Source organism: Scyliorhinus canicula, chromosome 10 (genome assembly GCF_902713615.1).
Source record: "Scyliorhinus canicula chromosome 10, sScyCan1.1, whole genome shotgun sequence".
Classification (NCBI taxonomy): Eukaryota; Metazoa; Chordata; class Chondrichthyes; order Carcharhiniformes; family Scyliorhinidae; genus Scyliorhinus; species Scyliorhinus canicula.
The window spans coordinates 171,016,015-171,029,297 of record NC_052155.1 but is presented as its reverse complement, the minus strand read 5'-3'; the positions used below and the strand labels follow the sequence as shown (position 1 = coordinate 171,029,297).

Genomic DNA, 13,283 nt, shown 5'->3' with positions numbered 1-13,283 from the left:
ACCTGAGTGTTGAGAATGGCATCCCAGGGGGTCAGGGACTGGTTTAGCACAGGGCTAAATAGCTGGCTTTTAAAGCAGACCAAGGCAAGCCAACAGTGCAGTTCAATTCCCGTACCAGCCTCTCCGAACAGGCGCTGAAATGTGGCGACTAGGGGCTTTTCACAGTAACTTCATTTGAGGCCTACTTGTGACAATAAGCGATTTTCATTTCATTTCAAGTGAGAAACATCAATTTTTTGTGTTGATAGCCATGTTAGAGTAGTAAAAACACTTAGATTCTTGTAATAACCCAGATACATAAATTCGATGGATGTGCAGGATTGTTTTAGGGCTGTCTTTTGAAAATGTCTTCATTTTATATATTTTTCATTCACTGGATGTGAGCCTCGCTGGCAAATTCGGCATTTATTGCTAATTGCCCTCAAAGGCAGTGGTGAGCTGTCTTTGTGAACTGTTACAGTCTATTATAGAAACATTCACAGTGCTGTTAAGAAGTGAGTTCAAGAATTTTGACCTAGCGACAGTGAAGGAATGATTTACTTCCAAATCAGAATGGTGAGTGTCTTTGAGGTGAGCTTGTTGGTGATGGTGTTCTCATGCATCAGCTGCCCTTTGTCATCCTTGGTGGTAGAAGTTGCGGGTTTGGATGGTGCAGTCGAAGGTGTTTTGGTGAGCTGCATTGCTTGTTGTGGATTATCTACATCGCTGCAACTGTGTGTCCTTCATGGAAGGAGCCCATCTTGAAGGTGGCTCAAGTGGGCTGTGCAGTCCTGGATAGTGTCGAGCTTCTTGAGTGTTGTTGGAACTGCACTTATCCAGATAAGTGGAGAGCATGCCATCACACTCCTGAGTTGTGGCTTGTAGATGGGACAGGGTTTGAGGAGTCAGGAGGTGAGTTAACTCGGTGCAGAATTCCCTGTCTTTGACCTATTCTAGTAGCTACAGTATTTATATGACTGGTTCAGTTTCTGTTCAATGATATGACTCCAACCAGTGGAGAGTTTCCCCCTGATCCCATTGACCCCAATTGCGTTAAGGCTCCTTGATGCCACACTCGGTCAAATGCTGCCTTGATGTTTTTTTCCCCCCAAGGGTGTCACACTCACCTCCTGAAATTGGAGTTACTAATAGCTTATGGTATTATCATTTTAGTTATTCCTGGGTTTTTACGGTCCATATTAGAATTTTGAAAATCTGCCAATTAATTTCATTAGAAAACACCATGTGCATAAACATTCAAGACGGATAGTGCTTCATGTGCATATTTAACAAAGAAACATTACTACCATTCAGTAACCGAGGAGGGTCAAAAAGAAATTGGCACATTCTGCTTACCACTTTACCAACAAACACACTAAAAACTAAAGTACACATGCATACAGTGTGCGAACAAGGTTGAAGATCACGTGACCAACTACGGCCACTATTACTGATTTTTGTTTACTTTTCAGAAAGAATTTGCCATTTCCAATTAATTAGCTGGTGGTGGCATGTATTGCTGTAGCCAACAGCTTTCATTACAGCAGGTTAAAAGGCTGAAATAAAAACAGGAAATACTTTCCACAGATGCTGCCATAACTCGAGCATTCCCAGCACTTGTATTTCAGATATCCAGCATTCAGCTTTCTAATCTGGCTGTTGTTTTCTGACATGGTAGTTACTACACTTGAAAATTAAATCAGTTGCAAAATGCATTGGGGAAGTGATGAAAACATGAATGCCGATCGTGATGACTCCATGGTTCTCTGACCTAACGACAAACGTTTGCATTACCATGATTTTCAGAACTTGTTTTGCACTGTTCTAGGTTGAGGTGGTTGAGGGGGTAGCTGGAGAAGAGGATCATCATGATGAGCAAGAGGAACAGGGTGAAGAGAATACAGAAGCTGAAGGGCAACATGATGAACATGACGATGATGGTATGGAACTTGTACTTTATACTCCCTTCATTTATACATAATCAGTCCTGGTACTGATTATTAATGTAATATTAATGTCACTTTTTTTGCCAGATACTAATCATATGAGGGTTCCCTCTCCAGAGTATTCCCCAGTTATCCCTGCTGGGAAGTTTGCTTTAGTCATTTGTTTGCATGCACTGGGCGGCACAACAGCACAGTGGTTAGCACTGTTGCTTCACAGCGCCAGGGACCCGGGTTCAATTCCTGGCTGTCCGGAGTCTGCACCCTCTCCCCGTGTCTGCGTGGGTTTCCTCCGTGTGCTCCGGTTTCCCCCCTCAGTCCAAAGATGTGCAGGTTAGGTGGATTGGTCATGCTAAATTGTCCTGTAGTGTCCAAACGTTGGGTTGAGTTACGGGGATAGGGTGGAGGTGTGGGTTTAGGTGGGGTGCTCTTTCGGGGGCCGATGTAGACTCGATGGGCTGAATGGCCTCCTTCTGCACTCAATTCTATGATTCACTCAATGCTGTTGAGGGCCTTTAAAAGAATGATTATTGAAAATCAACTTGGAAAAAGATTGTGTGGTGCTTCCTTCACGATTTGCATTGAGAAATGTTGTTTTGGCTAATTTAGGGAGTGATATGGAACTTGACCTCTTGGCGGCAGCAGAGACCGAAAGTGACAGTGAGAGCAATCATAGCAACCAGGACAATGCCAGTGGACGCAGGAGTGTAGTCACTGCAGCTACTGCAGGGTCTGAAGCAGGTGATTTAATTAGAATTGTGTTTAAATTACTAAAATTCAAAATATTAAACCGCTTCTGCTTAACGTTAACTTGGTAAGTAAGCCACGTGAAAAAATGCCAATTGCTATGAGCTCTATCTTTTTATTCAAACAGTCTTATTTCTAGGAAATGCATTTTCTCTGATTCTTTTTTTAAAAATAATTTTATTCAAATTTTTCAACAACAAATTTTCTCCCAATAATAAAGTAAACAAGGTGTAGAAATAAACAAAGAAATCCCCCCCAATACAAAGCATTAAATTAATAACTTAATAACAATACAAAAAAGAAGAAAATAGCAAACACACCATCGCAAAAACAAACCCCCTTAACAGACCCCTAACACCCCCCCGGTTGCTGCTGAGATTGACCACCCTCTAACCCTCCGCCAGAAAATCGAGAAAGGGCTGCCATTGCCGGAAGAAACCTTTTACCGACCCCCTCAGGGCAAACTTAACCTTCTCCAGCCTGATGAACCCGGCCATGTCATTGATCCAGGCCTCCGGGCTCGGGGGCTTTGCGTCCCTCCACTGTAAGAGAATCCTACGCCGGGCTACTAGAGACGCAAAGGCCAGGGTGCCGGCCTCTCTCGCCTCCTGCACTCCTGGCTCCGATGCTACCCCAAAGATCGCGAGCCCCCAGCCCGGCTCCACCCTGGAACCGACCACCTTGGACAAAGTCCCCGCCACCCCCTTCCAAAACCCCTCCAACGCCGGACATGCCCAGAACATGTGGGTATGGGTCGCCGGGCCTCCCGAACACCTCCCACACCTGTCCTTCCCCAAAGAACCGGCTCATCCTGGCCCCAGTCATGTGCGACCTATGCAGCACCTTCAGCTGAATTAAGCTGAGCCGTGCGCAAGAAGAGGACGGGCTCACTCTCACCAGGGCGTCCGCCCACGTCCCATCGTCGATCTCTTCCCCTAGCTCCTCCTCCCACTTCGCTTTCAGCTCTTCCACCGAGGCCTCCTCCTCTTCCTGCATCATCTGATAAATCCCTGAGATCCTACCCTCACCGACCCACGTCCCCGAGAGCACCCTATCCTGCACCCCCCTAGGCGGCAGCGGGAACTCCGCCACCTGCCGCTTAACAAACGCCCTAATCTGCATATACCTGAAAGCATTCCCAGGGGGGAGGCCCCACTTCCCCATCAACTCCTCTAAAGTCGCAAACTTCCCATCGAGGAAAAGGTCCCCCATCCGCCTGATGCCTGCCCTATGCCAACTCAAAAACCCACCATCTATTCTCCCTGGTTCAAACCGGTGATTGCCCCGTATCGGGGCCCACACTGAGGCCTTCACTTCCCCCTTATGCCGCCTCCACTGCCCCCAAATTTTGAGGGACGCCACCACTACCGGACTCGTAGAGTACCTTGCCGGGGGGAATGGGAGCGGGGCCGTCACCAATGCCTCCAAACTCGTACCCACACAGGACGCTACCTCCAACCTCTTCCATGCGGCACCCACCCCCTCCATCACCCACCTACGAATCATTGCCACATTCGCAGCCCAGTAATACCCCCACAAGGTGGGCAATGCCAAGCCGCCTACCTCCCTCCAGGAATACCCTCCTCACTCTCGGGGTCTTCCGCACCCACACAAACCTCTTATTAACCCTCTTTAATAAAAGCCTTCGGAATCAATATGGGGAGGTACTGGAAAAGAAACAAAAAAACCTCGGGAGCACCGTCACCTTAACCGACTGGACCCTACCCGCCAAAGAGAGTGGCAGCGCGTCCCACCTCCTGAACTCCTCCTCCATCTGTTCCACCAGCCTCAAAGGTTAGCCTGTGCAGGGCCCCCCAGCTCCTAGCTATCTGGACCCCAAGATATCTAAAGCTCCTCTCCGCCCTCTTCAACGGGAGCTTTCCTATCTCCCTTCCCTGGTCCCCCAGGTGCAGCACAAACAGCTCACTCTTCCCCATGTTGAGCTTATAGCCCGAAAAATCCCCACACTCCCCAAGTATCTTCAACACCTCTGGCATCCCCCTGCCAGATCCGCGATGTACAACAGCGAATCATCTGCGTACAGCGACAACCGGTGCTCTCCCCCCCCCCCCCCCCCCCCCCCTCCCATCAGTTCTTTGAATCTCTCAGCGCCGTGGCCTAGGGCTCAATCGCTAACGCGAGAGCAGGGGAGACGAGCCTCGTCCCCCGGGAAAGCTGAAAGTCCTCTGACCTCCTCCCATTCGTCACCACACTCGCTACCGGGGAGCTATAGAGCAACCTCACCCAGCTGATTAATCCCTCACCAAATCCAAACCTCCTCCGCACTTCCCACAGGTAGCTCCAGTCCACCCTGTCAAAAGCCTTCTCCGCATCCATCGATGCTACTATTTCCACCTCCCCAGCCGCCGACGCCATCATCATAACATTAAGAAGCCGCCGTACATTGACATTCAGCTGCCTCCCCTTCACAAACCCCGCTTGGTCCTCATGGATAACCATCGGGACCACATCTTCCACCCTTCTGGACAGTACCTTAGCCAACAACTTTGCATCCACGTTTAGGAGCGAAATCGGCCTGTAAGACCCACACTGGAGGGGGTCCTTATCCCGCTTCAGGATCAGTGAGATTATTGCTCTAGACATCGTCGGGGCAGAAAGAGCCCCCCCCCCCCCCGCCTCATTCAGGGTCCTTGAAAACTTCTTATAGAACTCCACCGGGAACCCGTCAGGTCCCAGTGCTTTCCCTGTCTGCATGCTCCCCAGCGCCTCCATCAGCTCCTCCAACTCGATTGTGGCTCCCAGATCCTCCACCCGCTCATCCTCTACTCTTGGGAACTCCAGCTTATCCAGAAAGCGGTCCATCCCGTCCACCTCCCTAGGGGGCACCGACCGGTACAGCCCCTCGTAAAAGGATCTGAACACCCTATTAATGTCCCTGCCACTCCGCACCAAGTTCCCTCCTGCATCTGCGACTCTCCCTATCTCTCTCGCTGCCTCCCGCTTCCGGAGCTGGTGGGCCAGGATCCGACTTACCTTCTCCCCATACTCGTATACCGCCCCCTGCGCCCTCCTCCACTGCGCCTCCGCCTTCCAGGTGGTCAGTATATCAAACTCCGCTTGGAGACTGCGACGCTTCCTCAAAAGTCCCTCCTCCGGGACATCCGCATACCTCCTATTCACCCTTACTGTTTCTTCCACTAGCCTCTCTCTCTCTCAACCCTCTCCCTGTGCGCCCGAATGATATCAGCTCCCCTCTAACCACTGCCTTCAGCGCTTCCCAAACCACCCCAACTTGCACCTCCCCGTTATCGTTGGCTTCCAAATACCTCTCTGTAGCCCTACGGACCCGCCCATGCACTTCCTCCTCTGCCAGAAGCCCCACATCCAACCTCCACAGCGGGCGCTGATCCTTCCCCTCCCCCAGCTCCAGGTCCACCGAATGCGGAGCATGGTCAGATACGGCTAGCGCCGAATACTCCGCCCCCACCACTCTCGGGATTAGCGCCCTGCTGAGAACAAAAAAGTCAATCCGGGAATAAGCCTTGTGGACATGGGAGAAAAAGGAGAACTCCCTACCCCCCGGCTTCAAAAACCTCCAAGGGTCTACCCCTTCCATCTGATCCATGAACCTCCTCAGCACAGAGTCCGCCGCCGGCCTCTTGCCCGTCCTAGACTTCGAACGATCCAGAGCTGGATCCAACACCGTATTAAAGTCCCCTCCCAAAATCAAACCCCCCCGTCTCCAGGTCCGGGATCCGGCTCAACATTCGCCGCATGAAGCCCGCATCGTCCCAGTTGGGGGCGTACACATTGACCAGAACCACCCGCTCCCCTTGAAGTCTACCACTCACCATTACGTATCTACCTGCACTATCCGCCACCACACTCGACAAGCTCTTGCCAACTAAGATTGCCACCCCTCGATTTTTCGCATCTAGCCCTAAGTGAAACACCTGCCCCACCCAGCCTCTTCTCAGTCTTACCTGATCTTCCACCTTAAGGTGCGTCTCCTGGAGCATAGCCACGTCCGCTCCCAGCCCCTTCAGGTGCGCCAAGACCCGGGACCGGTCCATTCGACCCCCTCACTTTGTATGTGACCAGCCGAATCGGGGGGGGGGGGGGGGGGTGTTCCCCCTCCCTCTGCGCCGGTCAGCCATAGCTCTCCCTCGGCTCACCACGTTCCCCCAGGCCCGTTCCCCACGGTGGGAGACACCCCCCCCCCCCCCCAAAAACCTCCCCCTTCACCAGCCGTTCCCCTACGGTCCCTGCAGCAGCAACCCGGTACCCCAACCCCCCCCCAAAAGCTAAAGCTAAAGCCTAGCTGCGTAACCCTTTCCATTGTACTCCGTAAGTCAGCCGACTCCTGCTGCCCCCGACGATCCCCCCCCCGGAATGCAACACAACCACCATTCCCCCCTCCCAGTGCTGGCCCCTCCCACTACAGCGTGGGAAGAAAGCCCGCACTTCCATCCGAAGCCCCCCGACCCAACACGCAGGAAAAAGACGGGCACATGACCCAGCGGGACCGCAAACGGCTCCCCAACCCTCCACCAGTGAAAAAACAAAAAAGCACCCAAATAAATAAATAACAGCCCCAAAAAGCCAAAAAGCAGAACAGCAAAAAGGCAACATCAAACACAGCCAATAAAAACGAAAGGATACCAAGGAGGACAGAGTCTCCGGACTATGTACATCATTCCCCAGCCCCTCAGTTCGAGTCCAACTTCTCTGCCTGGACAAAGGCCCAGGCCTCCTCCGGAGACTCAAAATAGAGCTGGCGGTCCTTGTAAGTGACCCAGAAGAGAGCCGTCTGTAGCAGGCCAAACTTCACTCCCTTCGCCCGATTGAAACCAGCCCTTCTCTTCGCCATCTCCGCGCTCCAGTCCTGATAGATCCTGATCTCTGTGTTCTCCCACCTGCTGCTCCTTTCCTTCTTCGCCCATCTCAGCACGCACTCACGGTCAACGAAGCGGTGAAACCGGACCAGTGCCCCTCTAGGCGGCTCGTTCGGCCTGGGCTTCCTCAACAGCACTCGATGGGCCCCTCCAGCTCCAAGGGTCCTTGGAACGACCCCGCGCCCATTAACGAGTTCAGCATCACAACCACGTAGGCACCCAAATCCGAACCTTCCAGCCCCTCCGGGAGGCCCAAAATCCGCAGGTTCTTCCGACGGGAGCGGTTCTCCATCTCCTCCATCCTAGCCAGCCATTTCTTGTGAATCGCCTCGTGCGACTCCACCTTCACTGCCAGGCCCAGGAGTTCGTCCTCGCTCTCCGAGGCCTTTTGCCGTAGCTCTCGGATCTCCGTACCCTGAGTCGCCATGAGCTTGTCCAGCGAGGCCTTAAACGGTTCCAGAATCTCAGCCTTCAGCTCTCTGAGGCAGCGATGGAGGAGCTCCTGCTGCTTCTGCGCCCACTGCTGCCACACTGCCGCCACACTGCCGGTTCCTCGCCCGTCGCCATCTTGTTTTTCCTGCCTCGCACCTTTCTCTGCTCCAAAGCCGATTTTTTTGTCCGCTCCTGGTCCAGTCCATCCACCAGCAGATAAGCACAGTGGCTGTGTTCCCACCTGGGGACAAGTCCAACCAGCACCGCTGCGGGCCCTTAAAAGAGCCCAAAAGACCAAAAATAGCGGAAGCTACCGAATGTGCGGCTTAGCTCCGCATCACCGCAACCGGAAGTGTCTCTGCTTTTTAATGGGATAACTTAAAACAGTTTTGTTTGATTTGATTTATTGTCACATGTACCAAAGTACAGTGAAAGGTATTTTTCTGAGGCCGAGGGAACGTGCACAGTACGTACATAGTAGACAAAAGAATAATCAACAGGGAACATTGACAAATGGTACATCGACAAACGGTGATTGGTTACAGTGCAGAACAAGGGGCAAACAAAGCAAATACATGAGCAAGAGCAGCATAGGGCGTAGTAATTATATAAGAAGAGGAAAATAGTTTCAGTAGGTCAGAACGCTGATAGGAAATAAAAGAAAAGGGACAGGGGGAGAGAGCTCGCATAAAGTCTCCATGCTCCGGCTCCGTCTGTTTTGTAACAATCACTAGCATTTACGGAAGCGTATTTAATCTCCACAATGTGGTATCTCCAGAAGCTCTGCAGTATATTCTTTTGCAATTGTCTGAAATTTTAAAGTACCTGTTTCATCTGAATGTTGCAGTTAATTTTATCAGCCTCAAGCTAATGAACAAAACATGGTTACTTGTCTTTTTAAACAAAGAATGGCTGCTTGTCTTTTTAACCGGAGCACTCAATAACTTGTATGATTATCAAGGTGCCAGCAGTGTTCCAGCATTTTTCTCTGAGGATGACTCTCAATCGAATGACTCTAGTGATTCAGACAGTAGCAGCAGCCAGAGTGATGATGAAGAACAGGATACATTTTTGCAGGATGAGCCTTTGGAAAGAACCACCAGCAGTTCTCATGCAAACAGTGCAGCACAGGCGCCACGCTCCATGCAATGGGCTGTACGCAGCACCCAGAACCAAAGGTCAACTAATACCACTCCATCTAGCACCAGCACTCCTGCAGGTAAGCCCTAACGTTTAGAAAACTTTATACCGGAGGTGGAATGGAATATTGCAAGATGGGGTTGACAGGTCCACATTCGCTATTATTATCCCTCTGAAACTGACCACTATACCTCAGTGTGCTGGACGTGTACAAATTAGTGCAGGAGTCCTAAAGTAGCGGCTTGCTACTCAGACCTCCAGCACAGGCTACGCTGTGGCCTGTCCCAGAACTGGCAATCAGTGAGAAATGCAACTCCCTCCACCAGATTGGCTTTTGAAACCCCTTTTTAAAAAGTTGCACATTCTTCAATCAGGTGTAACCAGGTTTTAATAAAATTTGATGAACAACAGAATTGTATCTGAAAAAATAATTTTAGAATTGTGGAGTTAAGTGATTACTGGGAAATACTTTTCAGAACACGTTAGCTTCTTTCACCCCATGTGAATGTCACAGTCTTTAATTTCCTCCTTGTAAAAAACAATTAATGATTTTTTTGCTTTTAGTTTCTTTTAGTTTGTTTTGTTCTGTGCCAAAATACTTTAATGTGATTGGCTGTTTGGAGAGCCCAATAACAATTCCAGAGGGCTCAATCCCTAAGATTTTTATTGGTGGCTTAATTTTGAGATCTAATTTGAAGTGTCTCTTGGAAGACATTTGGGCTGAATTTTCCTGGCCTTGTGACGTCTTGTTTGGAGTCGAGGACAAGGAAAATCGGGATAAACCATGTTGGGACAAACCCTCTTGACATCTTCCCGTCTCCAGGAGATTTTCCGGAGTAATGTAGGAACAATGTTTGTAGCCTGCTCCATGGAGGCAAGCAGCCAAGAAGACCCCACTTGGGGATCAGTTCCTAAAGGCAGTAGCAATTTTCTGCCGTTGAAGTACGTCCACCTCCTCCTGGCCTGAGTGTGAATCCTAAGCAGCTCTTTGGAGGCAGCCTTCTGGCAGCAGGCTGGGAGCCATCAGCATCCCCATACCCCTATGAAGGAGCCACTAGGACCACGGTGACGGACAAAAACAATCCTGTGGGGGATGTTCCCCCTCCACAATAAAGAAACAGCCACATAGCTAGTAGACCCATTTTATTCTCGTATGCAGACGTCAGCCACAATCTCATTTCTGCCTATCTCTCCTGATGGGGCTACAGTCCGTTCTGTGCTACAGACCCTTCCTGCCTTGGAAAGTCATCTGCTATCCTTAATGGGATGCCCAATGCAATGACAAATGTGGAAACAGCCAATTAGAAACCTGCCTCCTGAAAGGTGGTGCCACTGGGCACCCTGACGACCTGCTTGGAATCCCCGTATGGTCTCAACATTGGGATCTTGACACTCGCCAGAAAATTCAGCCCATTGCAATTGAAAACTGTTTTATTGTAACTGACTCCAATACTTGTGTGAGTAGAGATGTAGGTGTGGAAAGACACCCCCTTTCAAATGGTGTATATATTTCTTTGTAAATATTTTATAGAGAACTGTAATCTTGATCATCTTGATCATTATCTATCTTTCAGGGGGCTCAGCAGGTTTAATTTATATTGATCCTTCCACCTTACGACGCAGTGCTACAATCAGTACTAGTGCAGCTGCCGCAGCTGCAGCTCTGGAAGCGAGCAATTCCAGCAGTTACCTCACATCAGCAAGCAGCCTGGCACGAGCCTATAGTATCGTCATACGGCAGATCTCTGACCTCATGGGTTTAATCCCAAAGTATAACCACTTGGTGTACTCTCAGATACCAGCTGCCTTAAAAATAACATACCAGGATGCCATGAACTTACAGGTTTGTTCCTTTTAAGTACTAATAAAATAGATGTAAGCGTATGCTGTATTAATAGAATTCCTACAGTGCAAAAAGGGGCCATTTGGCCCGTCAAGTCAGTTTTGACCCTCGGAAAGAGCACCCTGCCTTGGCACACGTCCCATCCCTGTAACCCCATCTACCCATTAGACACCTAAGGGGCAATTTGGCATTGCCAATCCACCTAACCACATCTTTGAACTGTGGGAGGAAACCGGAGCTGCTGGAAGAAGCCCACACAGACACGCAAACTCCGCACAGTCACCCAAACCCAGAATCGAACCTGGGTCTCTGCCACGCGCGGTAGAGCTAACCACTGTGCCATCGTTGTTTTTTTTAAATGGCTTGCCTTCAGATACCCACTGGTAGAGGTCCAGTATTCACCTCTTTCTCCTATTGTACTGAAAACTTTGTTTTACATTTCCACAATATTACGTTTCTTCTTTGCCTCTATTCAGCTGAATTTGCTTGATGTTGTAGACTTCCTACCCTGTTCCTTCACTCCCCTGTTCTTGCACTATCAATATTTTGGAATGTTACGCACTATCCACTTCACCCATCTGTGCAATGTGAGTTCATCTTGTCCAGGAGACCAATTGTCCTTTCCAGCCCACAGGCTAGCTGACATTGCCATAGTTGCCTATCCTCCGGAAATGTCCCCCTGACATTCCAAACAACTGTAATCGCCTGTCCCGCAAACTAAATACATAGGCCTCCACTGCCAAACTCCATCATGCCCATTTTTCCAGTTTGAGTACTCCAATCAGGTTTCCAACAATCTACAGCACCAAAAGAACCCTAGCCAGCAATATTTTCTTGATTGTAATGTCCCCCCTCAACCTCTGTAGCCGTTAACATGATCCACCATCCTCTTCCAATCATTCTCCTTTATTATGCTGCTGACTGGGACTGCCCTACTTGGTTCCAAAAGCGAAAATGCTGAAAAATCTCAGCAGGTCCGGCAACATCTGTAGGGAGAGAAAAGAGCTAACGTTTTGAGTTCGGATGACCCTTTGTTAAAGCTTTGACAAAGGGTCATTGTACTTGAAACGTTAGCTATTTTCTCTCCCTACAGATGCTGCCAGACCTGCAGAGATTTTCCAGCATTTTCTCTTTTGGTTTCAGATTTCAGCATCCGCAGTAATTTGCTTTTATCCAGTGCCTTACTTGGTACGACTCTTGTTTATCCAGATGTAGTCCCTGCAATGTCATCTCAAGGGGTATGTCTTTGCCCTGCCACCACTCATTTCTCTCACAACTACTTCCCCTTGGCAGGGAATCCATAGACATTGGCTCAATTTTCACACATGCAGACATTGGCGATAGCCAGCTCTACCTCCCCACCACCACTACCTCCCCACCACCACTATCCTTTGCTACATCTATTGTCAGATTGCATGTCTGATATCCAGTCTCTCTGGCGAATTGCAATTTCCTCCAGGTAAGCAACGGGAAGGTTAACACCAAAAACTTCAACTTGCAGGTTCAAGCTTTTTTGCCTCCCAATGAGTCCAGCCACATCCCCAACCAGACTCGAATTATACAATAACGTTTGCGAACTCGGTGTCCCATTTGACCCTGAGCTGAGCTTCCGAGTCCATATTCACTCCAGCTCAAAGACTTCAGCCTAGCACCACCCGGCCCCAGCCAATCTGAAGATACTGAAGTACGCATCTATGAAATGTCACCAGCAAACTTGACTGTTTCAATGTGTTGGTTTGCATTTACTAACCTCTGGAAACTTCAGTTTATCTTTATTCTGTTGTCTCTATCCTATCACACACTGGGTCCTATTACCCTGACTCAGATTGTCGTGCATCGCTTTAAAAAAAAAAAAATAATCTTATGGATGTGGGGATTGCTGGCTCGGCCAGTATTTATTGACCATCCCTAATTGCCCAAGAGAAACATACACAGAAACGTGCATAGAAAATAGAAGCAGAGGAGGCCATTTGGCCTTTCAAGCCTGTTCTGCTGTTCATTATAATCATGGCTGATCATCAAGTTGAATACCCTGATCTCTTTCCACCACCCCAATATCCCTTGATTCCTTTCGCCTCCAGAGCCAAATCTAATTCCTTCTTGAAATTACACTACATTTTGGCCTCAACTATTTTCTGCGGTAATGAATTCTACAGGTTCACCACTCTCTGGGTGAAGAAATTTCTCCTCACCTCCGTCCCTAAAAGGATGTCCCTTATCCTATGACCCCTAGTTCTGGACTCCCCCACCAATGGGAACATTCTTTCTGAATCTACCATGTCTAATCCTGTTAGAATTTTAGAAGTTTCTATTCTATGGGATCGCCTCTCACTCTACTAAACT

At 49.3% G+C, this 13,283-nt stretch overlaps 1 protein-coding gene across 11 annotated transcripts in view; it reads left to right on the top strand.

Annotated features, from left to right (window-relative positions):
* The window catches only part of ubr5 (ubiquitin protein ligase E3 component n-recognin 5), a 170,989-nt gene that overhangs the window by 127,977 nt on the left and 29,729 nt on the right, over positions 1-13,283 (top strand). For all 11 annotated transcript variants that reach the window (XM_038810121.1, XM_038810123.1, XM_038810122.1 and 8 more), the window contains 4 exons: positions 1,808-1,919; positions 2,532-2,663; positions 8,919-9,176; positions 10,672-10,940. In XM_038810121.1, coding sequence (XP_038666049.1) covers positions 1,808-1,919; positions 2,532-2,663; positions 8,919-9,176; positions 10,672-10,940 — 771 coding nt within the window. The remainder of the gene's footprint in view (positions 1-1,807; positions 1,920-2,531; positions 2,664-8,918; positions 9,177-10,671; positions 10,941-13,283) is intronic.